The sequence below is a fragment of the Dipodomys merriami genome, unplaced genomic scaffold, assembly GCF_024711535.1.
Source record: "Dipodomys merriami isolate MVZ:Mamm:240054 unplaced genomic scaffold, mDipMer1.0.p SCAF_4, whole genome shotgun sequence".
Taxonomy (NCBI): Eukaryota; Metazoa; Chordata; class Mammalia; order Rodentia; family Heteromyidae; genus Dipodomys; species Dipodomys merriami.
The window spans coordinates 4,677,432-4,700,538 of record NW_027205603.1 but is presented as its reverse complement, the minus strand read 5'-3'; the positions used below and the strand labels follow the sequence as shown (position 1 = coordinate 4,700,538).

The following is a 23,107-nucleotide window of genomic DNA, read 5'->3' as shown; positions in this document are numbered from 1 at the left end:
GGATGTTCAAGCCCTGTACAACCACCATTGTTCACCCTCAGTGTTGGCTCCGGCCTCTAAATCACATGGCCAAAGCAACAGCCACCGCAACAGCCGCAAATGGCTACAACTGACAGCTGCCTGCCCAGCCCCTTACCTGACAGGCTTCTCTTCTCTAGCAGGAAGCTGGAAGTCTGGCTTCCAGGAACATCTTGAAGACACAAAAGCCTGGCTGTCCTGCTGAAAGGGAAGACAAAGACAATCATCAGTGAGACTGGAAGTGACCCTGCCAGGGCAGCATTTTCTGCTCCCTGAGCACCAGCTCCTCTCAGGGAGACCCTAAACCTCCTTTCCATAGGGCAGCACAGCACATTTCAAAATAATCTAAACTTGAACTTGGCCTCCAGCTCTCACTTGGCTTTTTCCGCTTACAGCTAGTGCTGTTAATACGTTGAACCACACCTCTACTCCTGGCTTTTTGCTAGTTAGGTGGAGATAACTTTGGTCTGTTTGGGGTGACTCTGAACCTCGATTCTCAGATCTCAGCCCCCTGAGTAGCTAGGACTATAAGCAAGATCCACTGATACCTGACTAATCTACACTTGAGAAAGAACATGGTCATGTATGCCTTTTACTGTAAACAGGAAATCTACCTTTGACATACCTCTCCCTCCTCCTCCTGTCTCTCCTCTCCTTCTCCCCTTACATAGTGCTAACAAAGTTAACTGTTAAATTAACATAAACATCTTAATCCTGCAGACCATAGTAGAAATAGCCAGCCCTTGTCATTTTCCCAGAATACCAGTTCAAAAAGGATCTTGTGCGAAGCCCTGGGAAGACTGTGCAGAGCCACTGAGGAGGGCCAGCAAGTGTGCCACTGGCCCTCTTGGTCCATGCATAGCACAGTAGGCTAGAGCCGGGGTGCTGATGGATGAGACAGCAGACATGATCACCATGATCACCATATACAGTGACTGGCAGTCACAGGCATTAAACAAAGAGATTAAAATGGATTCTCAAGGACAACAGATGAACAAATATACAGACAGGGCCTGATACCTCGTTCAAGGAGTTGGATGTTCAGAGATGATAGGGAAAGATGGCTGAGCCAGCAAGGTGCAATTTCTCTGGCTTGCACAAAGCCATGATCCCAACAAAGTCACTGTCCGAAGGCAGGAGCTCAGTGGGCCGTAGCTGATAATTATTATTTGTAACTGATTATTTGCTTACACAGTAACTGATACAAGCTTACAGGTTGACAGTTGCACCAAGGTTTGTTTCTTAGCAGGAACCCATTTTTCTCTTCATAAATTTCTATCTCCTTAAGCTACTTGGCTCCTCTCTTTTTTTTTCACCCATTTCCTCTTAAACCCACTCCAACCTTGCTTTAGCATCTCTGCCAGATGTACTGTCAAATCCATGCCATGCAGAGCCCCATCATTAATGGTCTGTTGTCATTTTATGCAACTTATTTACAGCACAGGATGCAATGATTGCCTTGCTTCATTCAATCACCTTCTGTACTTGGACTCCGGAGTATGCACCTGCTGGTCCTGAGGTTTGAACTCAGGGTATTGGTGCTGTCCCTGAACACATTGCTCAAGGCTAGCACCTAATCCCTTGAGCAACAGCTCTACATCCAGTTTTTGTTGTTGCTCAATTGAAGAGTCTCACAGACTTTCTTCGAACCTTGATCCTCAGATCTTAGCCTCCTGAGTAGCTAGGATTACAGACGTGAGCCACTGGCACCCAAATTCATCTCAAGGTTTTCTATTCCACTTGTATGCTTGATGGTACCTGTTTCTCTCCATCCTGAGCCTCTTCTCTTGACCCTGTACATCCTACTGCCTACTGAGCATCTCCACAGACATCTATCATGCGAACAGGTCCAGAACTAAACTCCTGACCTTCTCCACATCTGCTTCATTAATGGCTTCCACAGCTCACCTACAGGAAGCTCCACCCTTGCAATGCTCAGGTTGGAGAACTTGAAATCACTCCTGTTTGCTTTCTCTCACACTTAGAACCTACAGGGGGGAAAACAGATATGAGATCCCTGTCATTAGATATTGCTATTACATTGAAGAAAAAAGGGAGAACATAAAAGGTTAATTATATAACATATTAGGAAGTGATTCAATTAAAAAAAAACACAAGGACTGAGAAAAGTTTAGCCTATGACAGCCAGGTCAGGCTGGTAAATTTGGAGCAAGAAAATCTTCCTGATTGCCTGGGTGTAGTGAGGGAGGCCACATCTGGGTGCTGTGGACTGCAGTGTAACAAGAGTGCAGTCAGGACAATCACAAAGCATAAGCAGTGTTTCCACAACACTGGAAACTTTGAGTAGCAAACACTAGTCCAGGACAAGGGAGAGGGGTGGGTGATGAAATGATCCCTGCTTGGGGTGTGGCAGAAGTCCCGACATAATGGAAGCTGCTGATAAGTTGGGGAGTAAATACATGGTGATCATAGGATCTAGACTGGAAAGGGAGCTAAGAAGGTGCAGGTACAGGAGAAAGGAATACATCGGGGAAAATGCCTCGAGGAAGAAAGGACTGGGCAGAGAAGGTAAGCCATCAGTTTCTCATTATATTACATTTATCTCCATTGTGTGTGGGGGGGGGGGGCGGGGAGGTGAATCCCATAACCTAGGGTGCGAGCCCACAAGCTGTGTTGATGAGTACCAGTAGGAAGTCCTAAAGGGATTGGATCCAAAGATGGCCTAGGGGCCATGTATCAGGAGACCCACTCAATTATTTTAACAGAGATGAGTCATTATAAACCCAGATAGTCAAGAGGTAAAAGGCAAAATGGTGGTGGGGAGCACAGAAGTTAAGGGCTTAGGTAAATGCTTAGGGCTGGGAAACAACAGTAAGAGCCTGGGTGCTTCAACTTTAAGAGTTGGCAGGAAGCACTTCTTGGAGTTGGGACCTCAGGAACCTAGTGGGACCCCAAAGCACAGGAAAGGAAAAGGAGTGCCTGGTTGACAGTGCTGCGATCTTTGAGGGAAGGCATAGAGCTGATTCTAGAGTGTAGAAAACCTGCGATCTGAAACCAATGATTCTTTTTAGGTGGAAACTGCTACTACCTGGCTGAAGAATGGTTGCTAGAATGTCACCACTGCTCAGGACAGAGAGGACAGGAAGATGTAGATCTCTTCTCTTCTGAAGGTTCCTGTCTTTCACATGTCCACTATTGGTTGGGAAACACCCACAAAGCAGCCAGAATAGGAGAGAGACAGGGTTTGCAGAGCCTCCTAATCAAGTAGAACACGAAAGGTGTGACTGGAGATAGGACAATGGCTTCAACTACCAGCACTCATACAAACCAGCAATTTTCCTCTTCTCACGGAATCATAACTGGTCAAAGCACTTAGAAAATCCTGGTCAAGGGTCAATGAAAAGGCAGACACCCGTAAAATCTAGTGCTATCACATACAAAACTCATCTTTAATTTTAGATACATGTGTGTCTATATATAAAAATACATATATGCATAGCACAAAGGACAAAAACTACATGAATTTTTTTGGCCCATGACTATGTGAGTCACTGAGTTAGGAGAAATGGTAGTAACCTCCAGACATACATAGCAAGCTAACCTTCTCCAAATTATGTATTTCCTCAAATGTCACAGACACAGCAGATATTCAGAGTTCATTCTTCTGAAGGTCACTTCTTACCCTAGTGGGGATTTGGAAAATACACAAGAACAGAACAGGAGATAGAGGTTTCTGTCCAATAAACTGAGAATCTTGAGAGGCCACAGCAATTCCCATTGGCATCTGTTCATACCTGCTTGCCTTTGAACCGCCTTTAACATGTTTAATTTGTGCCTCGTCTGTAACCAAAATCATGTTGTACCATTAGTCTCAGAACCAATTCAAGTGAGTACTGTTGTACTTGTTTTAGAAGGATGTAGCAAAGTCAGATTTCATGAAACATCTGCCAAACATCTAAAGGGGTTTGAAGTCCAATAAATGTATCACTTAGGACTGCATTGAACTGAATATAATGGAAATACGACTGCAGGCATTTACACAATATTCATAGAACATGAGACTTGGGAGAGGTAGCTGGGATGGTTAAGCGTGTTCAGAGAGTTTCTGAATATTGTTCTGAGTTTGGGTATGAGGGTAAGATTCACACTTGAATTGGCAGACTGAGTAAAGCAGATTCCCTTCTGTGTGGATGGCTACCATCCTGTTGAAGAGAAAAGTGGGATTACTTCTTGATCTAGAATGTCAGCGCTCTGCCTTCAGACTGGAACTTACACCATCACAGGAAGCGATACCATTAATTCTCTCGGTCCTTGTTCCTTAGACCATCTCATTCAGGCTGGAATCTGTTTACTGGTGGCAGATAATGGTACTTCTCAGCCTCCATAACTTCATGAATTAGTTAATTCCTTCCTTTCCTACCTCCTCCCTCATACTTTTCTCTCATTATCTCTCTCCCGCTCTCTCTCTCTCTCTCACACACACATACACACACACCTATCTCCTATTGGTTACAAGTTTTGAATAGTGATTCCATAATGCCATTAAAGAACAAGGCTTTATCTTCATCTCTGACATCTTTTGCACATGGCTCTCTCAGAATGACTGCCAGGCACGCTTTCTGACTGCAGGAAAAGGCAAAATACATATGCCAGCTAAGCCAGTCTTGGAAGTCTCACTGAACAAACGTCTACCTATATATCTCACTGGTAGAGCCATACTATGTGGACAATAACAACCAGAAGGGGTCTTATGAAAGCAAGTAGCTTTAACTGTGAACTGCAGCACTGAATAAATTAGGGTTCTAAGGACAAGAATGAAAATTAAAGTAGGGTAAGCAACTAACAGTGTATATACCACACATATATGGACCTGTATATTAGAAGAGGAAAAATAGTCTTACAAAACTGAAATCTCAAAAAATGTGCAAAAAACTCCCATTTCCTCTTCTCCTGAATCCTATACTCACTAAACAAGAGAAAAAAAATTACATCACTTAAGACTGATAAATGACTTGACTTCTATGAAATCTATCTGCCAAAGATAACTGAGACAATTATGTCAATATCTGGGTGTGTCCTGAGATTATTTCCCTAGCACAAAGGCAAGCCAGAGCAGTATATCAATGCTGTATCAGGCAGAATATATAAAGAACTAACTATAAAACAGCAAGAAAAAGGTAGGCAACTAAATGGACAAAAATAACTTTTATGAATAAGAACTTCACAAAAGGAAATGTCCAAATGGCCATTAAACATATGAAAATAGGCTCAACTTGATCAGTTATCAGGGGAATGCACTTTAAATCCATAATGTGATACCACTGTAGTCCTCCAAAGAGCTAAAAATCAAAATCACAAATGACATATCCAGTGTAGCTAGATGTAGAGCAACTGGAGCTCTCAAATTTATATGTGTATGTATGTATTTACGTGTATATACATACTCAATATACTGCATATACATTTATACTCACTCTATATGTATACATATACATCTTCTATATATGTATATGTGCATACATATAAAGAAATATATTCAACAACTGCACACAAGAGGTCACATTTTAAAAGTAAAAAATGCATCAAACAGTATAATGATGTTAGAATATAATGTGAGAACATATGCATATAAATAACTTACCTTGCACATGCAGGCTTAGCGCTTCTGTCTCATGCAAAAAACAGAAACCACTCACACATCCAGCAACAGTAGAAGAGATAAACTGCATTCTCACAATGAGAACAATGAACCTCAACCACACATACCAGGGATGAATACCAGAAAACCTAAACTGAACCAAGAAGTCAAGTTCTTTGATTCCATCTACGGAGAAGGAAAAAAATAATAAAAAGACTAACAGCCAAAACCATCTGTGAAGTGGCTAACAGAATAGGGTTGTTTGTTGTTGTTGGGTGTGTATGTGTATGTGCATGTGGTAGAGTGATGAAACATTCTAAACCAAAGACTGTGACCATGGAAGTACAGCTGTGAATACACTAAACTGCATTTGGTGCTTTACTTGGGTAAAACCATGGCTTGTGAATGAAATAGCAATGAAGAGGATTCGAAACCTGTGATGCTAGAAATCATGGCCATGGGTGATAGGGGAGGGTCACGTAAGAGTTTTCTGGGGGAATAACTATCTATCCTGATCAGGGTGCTAGTAGCTTTTGCAGTTATTCAGTTGTGGAAAATGGACATGATGTAGTACCGAGTCTAGATGTTACACTTGATTCAAAACTTTACATTGGAAAACATAATCTAGCACTACTTTGGTCTTGGGAAATAATTTTCTAAGAGCTGCACAAATCATTTTCCTACCAACTGCTCATTCTGGATTCTCTGCAGCTAACTCCCCCTCATCCTCAGTCTTGTAACAACCCCCAATTTATTCCACAATGCCTTACCCTATTCTTGCTTCACCCAATGATTTACTGTCTATCCTGGCTGCCAATTTCCTTCTACATGGCTTATACATCTACTGCTTAACTTTATTATTCTTCGTTCTCTCTGGACAAGTCTCCTCATTTTAAACTTAAGAATTATTGCTTCAGAAGTACTTAGCATTTGAAGTACTCAAGGTTTTATTATCTGTTAAATTTCACACTACACCTAAGAGCCAAGTGTTACCTCGGAATTAAAAAAAAAAGTAGAGATTTTTCACTCTGCTCTGAATTCATCTAACAAGTCATTTCCTTAACTCTGCTGATAATGCCTTCTCATCCATCATTCTCAAACTGCCGATCACAAGACATTAATAGGTCATAAACTGACTAGTGGGTCACAACCAGCATATTTTCAGAAGAAACACAGAATAGTGCTTGGGTTTCGGTTGCGTCAGTGTGGATGCACTTCTGGGCTTCCACATGCATTATTATTCGCAGTGAGTTGCAGTCTGTCCTTCAGAAGAGGACAGAATGTCCATGCCAGGCTCACTATACTCACAGGTCATAATGTTCCCCACACCTTAAAGGGCAGTTGAAAAGCAAAGGCAATTTTGGTTTTATCAGGCTATAAAACTGGAGTTAGGAAGGGGTAGGGAAAGCCTAAGGGAATGACTTGCCTGCCATGCACAGGCAGCCCCGAAGATGATTGGGAGATTTACCAACAATACTCAGAAAGCCCCTTCAAATTTGTGACCTGTTCTTCATGGGTACATGCTTACACTTGGAAAATGTATGAAAAATTTGAGTTGGGGGAAAAAAGCTAACAGTTAAAACAGGGAAGAAACAAAAGGAACCAGCCTAGCTAATTCAGTAACCGTGAAAGGCAGTGCAAAGATTAGTTTAAGCATGTTGTATAAAGTCCAGTTTATACTGAGGGAAAGTAAATAACACTTTCATAATAAATGGTGTTGGCCAATGTTAAGTGTTCCAAAGAAAGGGGTCCAAAATCTTGAGCGGGGTCACCCACACCACAGCTGGTGCTGCTAGCCACGCTGCATTCCCTTGCTTCTTTCACCCTGCCAGAACTTTTTAAGTTTCGAAAGATAGGAAGGTAACTGTTAACCACTAAAGTATTAGCAATGCGGTTATAATTCAGCCAACGGAACTGCAGAGTCTGTGATGAAAACCAGTTGCCATAGTAACCCTCTGGGGACCAGGGCTGGCTCTGGCTCTCCTGACAGCTGGAAACTCTTACATCGATATGCGTGAGAAAGTGTTTTTCGACTCAAGTCCCAATATGATACCACACCACAAATTTTTATGGGATAAAGTTATTCTTTCAGGGGCTTACAAGCAGACTGGAGCAGGGAAGAGATGCAATGCATTAAACTATGTTCCAAAGAAAATTGGAAACTCAAGGCTACCTTTCATTCAAACTACCCTCACTTAACCCCACAACCCATCTATAGTGAGCATTAACAAGGGATGTTCTATGCCTAAACAGGAACTAGTGACATACATCCCCAAATTCAAATCTCTCAAGGATTCTGAAACACTTTGCGCCATCTTCTCCAAGGAATTCACTTTCAAAATAAATGCTCTTTTCTAAAAAAGTCAACTGCACTGAGACCAAACCCCAGAGTGACCAAGGTGCTGGAGGTCAGGAAAGCATCAGCACAGCTTCTCAGGAAGTCACAGCCTGTCAGACCTGCCTGCCAGCACTCCAGAGACCAATGGCAATCACTGTGTAGTTACACTCCATTCTCTCAGGGCCCTTCCCTTCTTCCTACAAGATCTGGACTCTCCTGTTTTTTTTGTTTTTTTTTTTGGGGGGGGGTCCGGTCATGGGGCCTGAACTCTGGGCCTGGGCACTGTCCTTCAGCTCTTCAGCTCAAGGCTAGTGCTCTACCACTTGAGCCACAGCACCACTTCTGGCTTTTTTCTTTTTGCTTATGTGGTGCTGAGGAATTGAACCCAGGGCCTCAGGCATGCAAGGCAAGCGCTCTACCACTGAGCCACCTTCCCAGCCCCAGTCCTGTTTTTAAGTGTTAGTTCTTTGGCATCGGTTGTATTTTTCTCCTTTTCTCCCCAAAGTAAAACCACAGCCATGACTTCCACATTGCCTGAAAATATTGTGGCTTTTTCAGTTGAAAACGGGACTCCTAGGAAACGCAATAGATGGTCCCCAACTTACGATGGTCTTGCGTACCTCTTTTCAGCTTCACAAGGGGGAAAGCAGTAGCATTCAGCAGAAATCCTACTTCAGATTTTAAATGCGGTTTCTTCCCAGGACAGCCATGCAGTGTGATCCTGTCTCCATGAGGTGGTAGCAGATCCCCAAAGCTCTGGGGTAGCCATGTGGTCTTGGTAACCACTATCACTGCATACTGAATCCAACAATGTGTCTTACAAAACAAGCTGTTAAGATGACTCTAACTACAGATGAATGGAAGTCAAGCTATGGTTAGGATAGGAACAAAAAATAAAGCATCTACTATGTTCTGCTACAGTGCTTATCAGGATGAATCACCATATATGGAGATTTATCTATAGTCACTTGAGGGAAAAAGCTCAGTGTTTGCTTAATCTGAATCCTTCTCATGTAGATGGAAGGAGGGAAGAAATGTTTAGGGTTGTGATGGTTTTTATTGTTTTATAGTTTATAACTGAAATACATTAACAACTGCTAAACCAAAATTTTCATGATTCAGTGAGGAGCATCTTTAAGTCTTTACCATATCCAGCCATCCAAACATCTTCAATGTGACAGATCTGGAACACTGTTGTGAGGATCTCCATCTTTGACTCTCCCTCCACTCAATAAAAATAGCTAGCACTCATAGCCTATAAAATATATGATCTAGTTTAGGCCATATTGGTGTTACATGATACAGTCTCTTCTTTTTGTGGAACATTAATAGCAAAAGATTAACTGTTCTGCAGTCTGTGAATGGAAGAAAAGGATTCAGGCAGTATCCATTTGATATTATAAATTTGATAACAATAAGTCCAGTTCAACAAGACATATGCTGGGAGTCTAAACTGTGATACTTATAAAAATTCACCTTCCATAGGTTCCTCTATACAGAGGATTACATAGTTCAAACCCAGCCCAGGCGGAAAAAAAGTCCAAGAAATTCCATCTCCTAAAAACATTAGCCATCAAAAAGCAGGGCTAGAGGTGTGGACCAAGTGGTAGAGCACAGCCAATTAAGCATGCTGACCAAATGTGAAGCCCTGATTTAAAACCCCTGCACCAGACAAAAAGAAAAAGAAAAAGAGAGGGCAGGGAAGGAATAGGAGACTTCCCAAATGTGTGGTGAGAGAAAGGAAAAAGGGTATACAGGGAGGGAAGGGGTGTAAGACTCAACTGAGAACAGCAAGCTAAACTAGCACCATGCAAGTAAGAGGCCAGCAATCTTTCTCCAGAGGAGCCAGAATAAGAGACTGTAAAGCTAAGCCTCCCACTAGCAGCCTCTAGTTCCCATCTTCTGCTCTTCTAAACTTGGAACTGACTGAGAGGAAAAGCAACTCTGGGTCTCAACTCTGGGAAAAGCCTCACCATCTCCTCATTCCCGTCCTTGCCGCTCATTCCACCATGGTGATCCTGCTGCTAATGGGGGCATGGGGTTCCTGAAAGACACAGCAAGCACTGGCTGAGCTCCGATCTCAGCATTTATCTGAAACACAGCTGCGGTATTGGGTGTGTACTTGGCACCTCTCACTGGGACATCAGGAGCTGAGGCTTGTCCACAGCCTCCAAAGTCAGCACAAGGTGCTGAAACACACAGCTGGGGAGTTCTGACTTTGGATACTCTCAGATACTGCCATTCTGCAGCCTCTTAACCCACATGACTATATTTGCTCAGTCTTCTCAATGACAAAGTGAAGGCAGTGATGGATCACAATGATCCAAGTAAGTTCTAGAACAAGGCCTCACTTTCTGGAAGACCACTGCCAGAACACAGTCACAGGTGGTGGCATCAGTCCTGGCACTTCCTCCTCCATGGCGCTCACAAGCCAGTCCTCTCAGCAGGCTCTGCTCCCCTCTCCTCCCCCTGCTGCACAGGCGCTCACTGCATATGAGGTTAGTATAATATACCAGTTTTGTTTCTCAAACTGCTACTGGCTGTTAATCTACCTGCAAGGAGAGAAGATAAATGAAAAATACGAGTTAACAGTAACTTTTTTTTTTGGGGGGTCCAGTCGTGGGGCCTGAACTCTGGGCCCGGGCGCTGTCCCTCAGCTCTTCATCTCAAGGCTAGCGCTCTACCACTTGAGCCACAGTGCCACTTCTGGCTTTTTTTCTTTTTGCTTATGTGGTGCTGAGGAATCGAACCCAGGGCCTCAGGCATGCAAGGCAAGCGCTCTACCACTGAGCCACTTTCCCAGCCCTTAACGGTAACATTTGCATTCACATTCTCCTGCAAGATGGTAAAAACTCAGAAACATTTAAAGACTATAAAATTTCATTCAGTGTCTCCACATATAAAAATATTTTCTATAAATACTACATAAAAGGCAATGTGCAATTTATCATATTTTACAGAAAGATTTAAGTCCATACTCAAATGTTTCTAATTATCTAACCATAATTTTCAGATCACATGGGAAAAGATCATGTCAAACCCCTTCTGTTACTGCTGTCTACACATTAAAAATATGGGGAAAAGTCTTTAAAAATGAACTTTTCAATGATTACAATGAAAGCAAGACATGAAAACTGGTGTATAGTCAGGAATCACATGAAAGCCAACAGTTTTTAAACTGATCAAGAATTGTATCAGGTGGAACTCTGAGACAGGCAAGTCCACTGTGCTCTTCCTTTATTCCCTTTGGTAATGACAGAAGTCTGGTCCCGCCTCCTTAGGTTTCTCAGTGCCACATGAACACTGCAGAGATCTCATAGTGCATTATACTCCACACATTTCGATGGATCTGTAGGAAAGTGTTTCTGGCAAATGGTCATTAACCTCTTCAATCCCTACAAACACAAAGAGAATGAAGTGGTTATGATGCATGCACTATTCCTAACTGGCTTCCCTTCAAGTTTGTCATTGGGGCAGGCCATCCCCAGCAATCCCAGTCAGAAGTGTACCCCCAGTAAGGTTTATTCACGTGCACTTCGAGATACATACAAAAATGTTCAATGTTCTTTGTCCTAGCAAAACAAATAAGCAAAAAACAAAGAATTTGGTTTTTGGGTCCGGTCGTGGGGCCTGAACTCTGGGCCTGGGCGCTGTCCCTCAGCTCTTCAGCTCAAGGCTAGCACTCTACCACTTGAGCCACAGCGCCACTTCCGGCTTTTTTCTTCTTATGTGGTGCTGAGGAATCGAACCCAGGGCCTCATGCATGCAAGGCAAGCGCTCTACCACTGAGTCACCTTCCCAGCCCAAAAGCAAAGAATTTGGAAACAACCTAAATTTCCATCCACATAGAAGACTGCATGAATGCATTTAATATGCTCGCAATGGAATGTTTTAGAGCAGTAAAAGTGGGTTAAGTACATGTAACAATTCACCCTTTGTCAACCAGGTTCCAACAATCGTGGGCCTAAACTATCCAGTCTATAAACAAACCACTGAAGTTACTTCTTTGAGTGTTTCTAGAAATTATGGTATTATTTACTGGAAGAGAACTGGACATACTCCCCTCATTATTTCAAAGGAACTTCTCTATCTTCTAATTTCTAGCACCACTAATAAGAAGGATGATAGAATCTCCCTTTCTATTCCTTTTCTCTAATTTCGTGGAAGACTTACTTATTTCAATGCCAAGCTTCCACAGTAGAAGCAACCTGGTCTTTTTATTTCCAGCACACAGCTGAAGATTGAATGTCCATTTCCTCACAACTAAGTTACAAATGAAAAAAGATCCACATGGCTCAAAATATGGTTGCACAACATAATATTCTGTGAAATTAAAAGGGGCTAATATGTAAAAGACAAATGCTAGCAGTATTTTTCTCTAAAACTCTGGGCTTAATACTCTGGAAAAAACCAACTTAGGGTAGATCTCATCATGCAACACCTGGCCACTAGAGGAAATGGCTGCAGCACAAAGCCACCTGACCTATGAATGTATGACATGTAATCTAAACACTGATGCGTGGGGAACTCTCTTACCAGTAACAATGAATGATTGTGGATCAAGATGTGATCATTTATTGTAGGAATGTTTCTGTGTACTGATTTTGGTAATTCAGGGTCATACTAGAAATTTGCAAATGTTCCATGGATAAATGAAGTTGGCAAATGCTGAAAGAAGAGCTCCATCAAAACCTAAGATATAAACTGGGTGCTGTAATCCTAACTGCTCAGGAGGCTGAGATCTAAGAAACGTGCTTCAAAGCCAGCCTGGGCAGAAAAGTCTCTGAGACTCTAATCTCCAATTAACTGCCAGAAAACCAGAAGTGGTACTATATCTCAAGTGGAAGAACACTAGCCTTGAGCAAAAGAGCTCAGGGACAGCACCTAGGCCAAGAGTTCAAGGCCCACAATGGACAAAAAACAAACAAACAAAAAACCACCCTGAGATAAATGGACCAAACTGACATAAAAGGTGGTAATATTGTCTTTACTACAGAATATAAGGTTTCTGAAAACTTGCCAGAAAAAAAATAGTAAAGGCTTTTTTGCTTTTGTAGTTGGGAGTTGAAGAAAAACTTGGGATATTCTTTCATGTTCTAATCCCCAAAGGAATCTGTTTAGCACAGTATATACATCAATTAGTCTCTAAATGCCAGGAGTGCACAGCAGGAAAAAAAGGACACACTCAAACAGTAATTTGATAACACTTCCAAGACTTCTACAAAGGAGCGGACAGGACTTCAGACAAAGAACAGTACAGTTCGTTCCCAGAGGTAGCACTCCTGGAAAGCGGTGGCTAGCACGGGCTCTGAAAGGGTGAGGGAGAGTGGAGGATAGCCATGGAGAAGACAGTCACCTAAAAGGACCAAAGGCCTTGGGCAGAGGGGTGCAGGCAACCACAGGGAGGCTGCAGCAAAGAATTAAGAAAAGAACCCAAACTTGTTTTCCTAATACCACGTAACCTTCCAGTCCCCTCTCACTGCCTACCCAACAGAAGCAACCAGAGGGCAGGCAAAATCACAGAACAAGGCCAGGGAGAGGCTGAGGAGCTCTGGAGGGCCCACGGCCCTGCGGTGAGCATTTTACTACTTCTTCTTTGCCTTTTCTCCAACAAGTAAGCAATGTCCAAGAGGTTTCTAGAAATGAATGAATTATGGTCTCTAAATAAGAACTTCCTCTAATCTGTGTAAAGGAAGCTTTCCCCAAATCTGGGCCCATGATTACAAATGTTTTGGACAGAATGAACAAATCCTGAAGTCACTAATCTAGCACTGAGGTGAGCTATATATACGTGTGTGTATATATATATGTATATATGTGCATAGCTATAAGCTATACATCTTTGATCTGCATGGTGAGAAACCCTCCCCTTGGAATATTTAATTGCCATGAGAAACACATCAAACAACTTCCATAGTTTAAACCTACAGGTATGTGTAAAAGCCAAAACATGTTTCAGTGAAATAGCTTCTTGAATTGTTTTCTACCTTCTTTAAAAAACAAATATTGTCTACATTTCAGATGACTATTCTACATATCCCCAAATCCTTTTATGTAATATGCCCAGGAACAGGCAGAACTAACCAATACCAATAATGACATGAGTCAGAGTAGCAGTTTCTTATGGTGAGAGCAGGCAGGCTGAAGCTGGGAACTGACATGAAGTTCTGGATGAGTTTATTTTACACTTCATATATGCTACACATATCCACAATCACTGTGCTCTATCACTGTGCTCTACCACTCCAAGCACTATAGTATTTGATGTGTTCTTTAAAAGTTATTTGCATGACGACTTCTTAACAGTATCATCACATAAGAGAGATCTGTTTACATTTGCCAGAGGGCAGCAAACTATAGATGTGTGTGTGTGCATACACGCACACGTGTGCATGCCAGTACTGAATGAAGTTTCAAGGGCCTCACACTTGCTAGGCAGGCACTTTATCACTTCAAACCATGCTTCAAACCCCTTTCTCCATTGGCTATTTTAAGGGAAGGGTCTCATTTTATGCCCAGTCTGGCCCAAAACTGTGATCCTTCTATGTATATTTCTCCTTGCCCCTCCTTGCTCTACTGTACCCAGCCATTGACTGAGATGGAGTTTCTCAAGCTTCTTTTTAGCTATAGCAAGGTTCAAACAGCAATCTCCTGATCTCTATCTTCTGAGTAGCTAGGACTGCTTATACAAGCCTGAGTCACTGCACTCAGCTGAGTATGTATTTTTTTAAAAAGACTTCAACTTCTCATCAAAAAGAAAATGTATCTAACCACATTTGAACCCTATTACTACAAAGTTACAAAATAATAAAGCAACTCCATCACTCAGAAACTAAGCATTATCTATAGCTTAGTACTGAGCTTGCATAGCCTGTTTCCTTACAGCAGCATTGAGAAGAAAATGAGTATTAGGCTTATGTTAGCAGAAAAAGACATACCTCACCATGGGGTCTTAAAACTTAGCTCCCTTATTATCTGTCTGTTGTAGGCACTGAGTTTTTCCCACAGTAAGTTCTAGTGAAACTGGCAGAGAAGAATCAGAGGTTTAAGGACCACAGGGGCCAAATGGGTCACAGCTAATTCAATGCCTACAAACATGACATGGCCATGATCTCCTCCATCTCCTATGGCAGTCCTACCCCCACCATGGACAATTCTGCCTACTAAAAAGCCGCATCATGCTGGGCACTGGCGGCTCACACCTGTAATCCTAGCTACTCAGGAGCTGAGATCTTGAGATCATGGTTCAAAGCCAGCTGGGGCAAACCTGAGAGACTCTTCAATTAACCACTAAAAAGCCAGAAGTGGAGCTATGACTCAAGTGGTAGAGTGCTAGCCTTGAGGACTAAAACTCAACAACAGAGTCCAGGCCAGAGTTGAAGCCCAAGGACTGGCACCAAAACAAAAAACAAAAACAAGAAGGTAGCAATGTTCGACAAGAAATGTACTCATTACCTTACTCATGTAACTGTAACCCTTCTGTACAGCATCTTTATAATAAAAAAATTTTAAGTTAAAAAACAAAAACAAAAAAAGCCCCCAAACCTGCATCATACTGTTTTTCAACTTCTTGTATCTCAAGATAAAAAGATTTTCAAAAGTTTTTCCTTATACTGACTCAATCTGCCTCCCTACACCTCAACAAGTCCTTGGTTGTACTGGGAAAGCTGAACCCTCTTCCCAATAAGAAAGCTCTGCCATGTCCACAGATCTCTTGCCCAGAGTCCACCAACACTCTCAACACTAGAAAAAGAACAAGACTGCCAGTGCTCTGGAGCTACACAATTTTTATCCAATCAACAAATACTTCATGGGACCTCTGTCAACCCCATACTGTTCCAGCCTCAGGACACAACAGTGAATTAGTTCTTGTCCTGCAGAATCTAACAAGAATGAGTGAAAGCTACCACTAGCCTTCCTGGAGGCCATGTTCATGCTACCAGTTCTAATGCATTTCATTTAGTCCATTGAATAATCTTGATCTTTATTTTTGTTAGTCATGGGGCTTGAACTCTGGGCCTCGATGCTATCCTTGAGCTCTTCAGCTCAAGGCAAGTACTCTACCACTTGAGCCACAGTGCCACTTCCAGTTTTCTGGAGGTAAGAGTCTCTCAGACTTTCCTTCCCAGGCTAGCTTAGAACTGTATATCCTCCTCTCAGCCTCCTGAGCACCTGGATTACAGGCATGAGCCACCAACACCCAGCTTCCCTGGTTCTTAAAGCCCACTACTCAAATTGTACACTTAAGCAAGCAGGATCTAAATTTCCTTATGGTCATCCTTGCTATTAAATTTACCCTTCTCTAGGGATAGGCTGTGGCTTAGTAGTAGAGTATGTCTAGCATCTGTAAAGCCCTGGATTCAATCTCTATCACCACAAAAACAAACCAACCAAAAAAGTCTCTTAGTCTATCAGAACTTGTGGAATGCCAATGTCTTTTCCACATTAACACACTTCTTTATCCCTCTTAGTCTCCTGTTCTCAGCAAATCTGATAAAACAACTTCTGCAAGTCATCCAAGTCAGTTACAAGAATGTTAAGTCAGGACTGTATTAAAGCTACAATGGCATTCAGCCATGGAGTACAGACTCATTATTGAGTGCTACAAGGTTTCCCTTGCTCAGCAGGATGAGTCCACCTGTTTTATCCACAAATATTTATTTCTGAGACTATGTTAAATACTTTTATAAATTTCAGATATAGTATATTCAAAGCTGGGCACCAATAGCTCACACCTGTAATCCTAGCTACTCAGGAGGCTGAGATCTGAGGATCTTGGTTCAAAGCCAGCCCATACAGGAAAGTGAGACTCTTGTCTCCAAATAAACTTCCCAAAAAGCTAGAAGTGGAGCTGTGACTCAAGTGGTAGCGCTCTAGCCTTGAGCAAAATAAAGCTCAGGGACAGTGCCAGGACCTGAGTGTAAGCCCAAGACCAACCCAAACCCAAACCCCTCCCCCCCACACACACAAGCTATATGATGCTCACCAATTTTCCCTAATTTACTTGGCAAAAAAAGGATAAAAATGTATGTCTTTAGTAGAAAATTTTATTTCAATGCCAAATTAAGGCATAGTACTTTATCAAATGTGAAAATTGCAAGGTTTCTATTTTCTTCTTGTAGTGTCTTAAAAACAAGTGCCAAAGAACATTAATTAAAAAATAGAGGGAAGATAGTTCACTGCACAGCTTCTAAAAATTTAAAAAAAAAAAAAAAAACCTTCAGAAATCTTAAATAAGGGCTGGGAAGGTGGCACAGTGGTAGAGCACTTGCCTTGCATGCTGGAGGCCCTGGGTTTGATTCCTCAGCACTACATAAGCAAAAAGAAAAAAGCCGGAAGTGGCGCTGTGGCTCAAGTGGTAGAGCACTAGCTTTGAGCTGATGAGCTGAGGGACAGTGCCCAGGCCCAGAGATCAGCCCCACGACCGGACCCCCCCCCCCCAAAAAAAAGAAATCTTAAATAAATGCCAAGGTATTTTTAAACATAAAGTCAATCTAGGAGAAATGAAAATCATGTATTTATAAAAGTAAATCCTGTTTTTAAGAAAATTATATGAACTTTTATACATTATGGCTTTGTTTATAGTATAGATGAACATAATTGATAAATTCAATCCTTGAAATTCTATTCCATTGTTAAAGCCAAACTATTTTTTTTCCCCCAACTTGAAGTTTCTGCCTTTAATACAGTCAGTTGGGGTTATTAAGGAATGGAAATGTGCTCAATTTTGTAAAATTGTACTTGAACTCTAAAATGTCTACAATTCACACTGAAATTGCATCTTAAAATGCTAATATATGTGAATAAGGCATAAAGCGTGACACAAATTAACATCCAACACTTGGAACTGAAATACAAAGAAGAAGAAGAAAACTCATGAATATGGTAATGACTGCTCTCTGGCATAAAATCTGAAAGAACTTTATGCAAGTAAGTGAATTTCAAATCCCAAGTAAACTTTCAGAGTATCATCTCCAAGTTTTAGAATAACCATCCAGCAAACATCATTATTCAGACACAATCTGGATTTATGACAATTTGGCAAAGCTAGATTAGTTTATTTTTTTTCCATCAAGTTTTCAGAAAAGTTTGGCCCAACAACAGTGCAAACATGTTTCTCTGTATAACTTCAAGAAAACTGAACTACTAATACTTTGGGCCTAGTAATGTAAATACAGAATTATGATTATACATGACTTTAAAAATGACCATATAAGTTGAACCAGTCTCTTCATTCCTCTTTCAAACAGATGGGTCACTTCGAAACTTTTAGTGACCCTGGAACTTATAAAAAACAATGTACTGTAAAAGACTTGAACTGAATTTCCACACTCCAACATTTCTCTGATAAACTTAACTTGCTAATATACATATTTTTTTCCAAAATACATAAACAACAACTGCAATATGTTTAGTGCTAAGGTAACTAAGGCCCAACACTTGGTCCTGTCCTCTATCATGAAGGAAAGTGGAAAGGTTCCTTTCTCGATGAAGGTGTCTTAAATGTAAGTGCTCCTCTACAGGGATTTTCATCCTATCACACCACGTCCTATGTATTTACACAGTGCTCGCCCGGCCTGTGCTCCACTGTGTACTGCACCAGTTACCCACAGTCAACCAGCATGGTCAAGGCCTAAATGTATCAGGGCAACGGTAGCCAATGTGGTCACAATGCCTGTGTCCTTCACCCCAATCGCATCACACAGAGCAACTGTGTCACCTCACAGGATATGAGAGACCACATTGGCAATTCACTATGGCATACTATTATAACTATTCTACTTTACCATTACTGCTCATTTATTTTTATTATTTACAGGGTCTCACTATGTGGGCTCATCACACAAGTTGGCCTAGGACTCACTACTGTGGCTCAGGCTGGCCTTGAGATCTCACCATCATGCCCAGCTTTTGTTACTTTCTTACTGTGCCTAATTTACATATTGGTGTTCAATACTATCCTTAGCCAGGTGCCAGTGGCTCACACCTATAATCCTAGCTACTCAGGAGGCTGAGATCTGAGGACTGTGGTTCAAAGCCAGCCCAGGCAGGAAAGTCTGTGAGACTCATCTCCAATTAACCACTAGAAAACCAGAAGTGGTGCTGTGGCTAAAGTGGTAGAGTGTTCGCTTTGAGCTGAAGAGCTAAGGGACAGCACCCAGGCCCAGAGTTTGAGCACCACACCAAAAAAAAAATATTATCCTTAGGGGCTGGGAAGGTGGCTCAGTGGTAGAGCGCTTGCCTTGCATGCTCAAGGCCCTGGGTTCGATTCCTCAGCACCACATAAGCAAAAAGAAAAAAGCTGGAAGTGGCGCTGTGGCTCAAGTGGTAGAGCGCTAGCCTTGAGCTGAAGAGCTGAGGGACAGCGCCCAGGCCCAGAGTTCAGGCCCCATGACCGGACCCAAAAAAAAAAAAAAAAATTATCCTTAAATTTTAGATGCCTTAATTTATTGTCGACATCTACTCTGGGGAGGGCGAGGATCTTGGAATCAAACTCCAGATAAGAGGGGACAATTGCAATTCTTTTCTTGCACATGAAACTTTCAAGTTTGGAATTCAAAGAATGTTTGAGCAAACCTTAACCCTGCTACAAACTGCTCACCTGAATATATTTCCGCTGAGTTTCATCATTTAAAACATGGGCAACGTGCTTGGAAAAAATCTTTTCCCGGCCAGTTCTGGCATGGATACCAACCATAGTGACACCAATAGGCCATGGAGCATTGCCAATGGCCATCTGAAGGTAAGCATCATTTGCCTGAAAAGAAAGTTGAAGAAAATCAGAAATGCAAAAAGACAGCTTGCTCCAAATTTATATTCCAAGTATTTCACAGCCTTTTATGACAGAATTTCCATCCACATCTTTGGCATATTGAAGATACAGTGTTTATGCTGTTCAAATTAGGGCACCAGTGGCTCACGCCTGTAATCCTAGCTATTCAGGAGGCTGAGATCTGAGGACCAAAGCCATCCCAGGCAAAGAAGTCTGTGAGACTCTTATCTCCAATTAAACACCAAAAAACAGAAGTGGAGCTATGGTTCAAGTGATAGAGTGCTATCCTTGAGCACAAAAGTCATGGACAATGCTCACGACCTGAGTTCAAACCCAAGGACTGGTTCATGCATAAACATACACATGCGCATGCGTGCACACACACAAAATTGAGTCTCTGATTGTCCTGCTGGACATCATAAATGCACTGGGGAAAAGGAGGGCGGGAGGAAGTGAAAGCTGTAAAAAGAAACATCCTTTGTGCACTGGGAATAAATATATTTCAGGTCTGGAATAAGGCAGTTATTGTCATGCAGTGACAGAGACTCTACTTTGGGTCTCCTCTAGACCTTGTCTTCTCCAGAGCAGCCCTAAGACCACAGAGGCTCAATCATTTCCCACCACCTAACCTGAGCTGCCACCTGCGCCCTGCATAGATGCAGCCCTCTGGAAGCAATGGGCCTGTGTGCTAGGACAATCAACAAGATCCATAACAAGTGTGGAGAGAGAGAACACTGGCCCTCGAGCAAACGGCTAAAGGATGAGTCTCCCACCTTCCAAGACACTTAAACCAATAAAGACACAGGGCTTTTAAAAATCAAAATCTGGCTGTGAGGAAGGAAGAGAAAAAAGGAGTCAAGTAAATTCTGAAAGATAGTGTGGGTTTCAAAGCAGACCTCCAAGAGATTTTAATTTTGAAAATCAAACACCTATATGATTGATGAGCTCAGTTGATGAAAAATAAGCACTAGGAACAAGTTGAGACTATTTACACTACTCATGACATCTGAACTTACTCTACTCAACACATTTTGAAAGTTTAATTTTAAACAGTATACACACTTTTTTTAAATCACTGATTCTCATGTGCTTTTTTTATTGTGCTGTTTTGGATGTAGGTAAATTATGAATTCCAGGGCCTTGTTTTTGAGTTCTATCACTTAAGCTACACCTCTCAGGCCTCCTCATTTTTCAAAGCCTCCAGTTCTTCACCTAGAGCCAGCCTTGGACAACAATCCTCCAATCTCCACCTCCCAAGCAGATGGGATTACAGGTGCCCATCACCCCACCTTTGTCCTTTCAGACAGGTTTTCTCAATAACTTCCTGCCCAGTTGGACTCAAACTTCAATGCTCCTATCTCTGCCACCTGAGCAGCTACAAATACAGGTGTGTGTCACCATACCCAGCTTGTATATAAATTTTTATTCAACTTTGACTGATAAAAATATCAATATCTAGTTTCCTTAAAAAAAATAACAAGAACCTTCCACCTGATTCTGATATACCACTATGAGGAAAAAGAAACAAGAACATGTGTTTCCTCCAGCAGGCGAGTAAGCTGATTACTTTTTTCTTCGGCCGTGATGACTGTGGTCCAATGTAATTACCCTAAGTATCATGCAACTGACAGAAACTAAGAAACTGAGAAACCCTGTTGACAGAACTGGCTCTTACAAGGAATAAAATGGCTTGTTTCCCTCATTAACCTAACGCTGCAACTAAACCACGCGGTCACCCAAAATCCCAGCAGGGCCTTCTCGTTTCCAGGGCTCTAGCGCTGCTCTGTGATATCTGTGCTGACATCCTCTTCTCCTAACTTCTAGGGAGACATGGCTCAAACTCCAATCACAGGCACTCTCTCCTTGTCCCCCTATACCAACCGACTGCCCTCCACTGCCCTCAGAAGCCCTGGACACCAGAGTGCTTTCCCTGGAAAGCCCACCCAGGAACAAAGAAAAACAGCATTCCCCTGCACAGGGTCTGCTACTGCTGCAGAAGTGAGAGTGAGTCCTGGCAGCCATCCTTGGACTGTTTTCCCACACAAGCAATACTGAGCATGGCTAAATTGCCTTTTATCATCAGTGCAATAGATTAAAAGGCCTTTTATTGAAGGCCTGGGAAACAAATCTATATGACATCCTTTCTATGGGAGAATCCATTGCAAGCTATAATCAACCATTTATAAACTTGGAAAGTCAATCTCATTCATAAAATAAGCCCTGCCTAAAAACTACTCATGCTTTAAAGAACTTTTCAACCTACTCTAAAAATGACTACAGAAGTAGAGCTGTGGCTCAAGTGGCAGAGCGCTAGACTTGAGCTAAAAACACTCAAGGAGAGTACCCAGGCCCTGAGTTTAAGTCCCAGGACTGATGTGTACATGCGCGCGCGCGCGCACACACACACACACACACACACACACAAACACACACACACACGACCCCCCCTTCTCTGTGACCACCTGGATGGAGCAGTGCACACCTGTTATCCCAGCTACTCAGGAGGGCTCAAGGCACAGCTCACATCTCAAGGCAGGAAGAGAGACCCTATCTGAAAAATGACAAACATCAAGGTGGAGGCTGGCTCTGTGAGGCCTCAAGGTTAAACCTCAGTACCACTCTGAAAACAAACAAACAAAACTTAAGGTAAGGGAGTGTTTAAGGAATAGAGCACCTGCCTTATACTTGGGAGGCCCTGAGTCTAATCCTCTGTGGTACCAAAAACAGAAGAAAGTACTAAGAAAATACAGTTGTGATCTGAAGGTAATCAATGCTTTATGCTGACAAAACAGTAGAAACTACAACTTGTTTCCTAGTTCCTTTGACATTTATTCTTAAATGTACTACATAAACTTCTCTCATCCCAAATGAGCATTGTATTATGCACACTACTTAAATATGCTCAAAATAACTTCAAGGCACAACATAATAATATACCTTCACGTATTCTCTCTGCAACATGAACTTGATAATATCTGTTATTGACTCTTTTATGTCAGCAGGAAGATTCTGGAAGAGAAAAAAAATAACTTTGGAAACTATTGGGGATAGTGAAAACAGCATTTATTCCCAATTAACATATTCTGATTTCATTTTGTAAGCTCACAAAACAACTCTTACCCTTTTCCGAAGCTTTCTGAAGAGTGGCCTGAGATAGGACTCAGTTTGTTTCTGAGTAGCACTGTTCAGTTTACCCTGCACACTGCGCTTTATATAATCTTCTCTGGCATTCAATTCTTTAGCCCAGACGCCAAGAAGAAACTGTTTAAAGAACAAGGAAAATGAGATTGCAATGCCACCTAGTGGGCAATACGTGCATGCACATTCTAACATAAAGTAGGTTCTCTCATCCTTATAGTGGATGTCACTGATTAAAAAT

General features: G+C 42.0%; 1 protein-coding gene across 2 annotated transcripts in view; it reads right to left on the bottom strand.

Moving 5' to 3' along the window:
• Nucleotides 1–9,063: 9,063 nt before the first annotated feature.
• The window catches only part of Prpf18 (pre-mRNA processing factor 18), a 28,160-nt gene continuing 14,116 nt past the window's right edge, over nt 9,064–23,107 (bottom strand). For both annotated transcript variants that reach the window (XM_069990386.1, XM_069990387.1), the window contains 4 exons: nt 22,849–22,989; nt 22,666–22,737; nt 19,558–19,713; nt 9,064–11,350 (listed from right to left, as the gene is read on the bottom strand). In XM_069990386.1, coding sequence (XP_069846487.1) covers nt 11,270–11,350; nt 19,558–19,713; nt 22,666–22,737; nt 22,849–22,989 — 450 coding nt within the window. In that variant the 3' untranslated portion in view covers nt 9,064–11,269. The remainder of the gene's footprint in view (nt 11,351–19,557; nt 19,714–22,665; nt 22,738–22,848; nt 22,990–23,107) is intronic.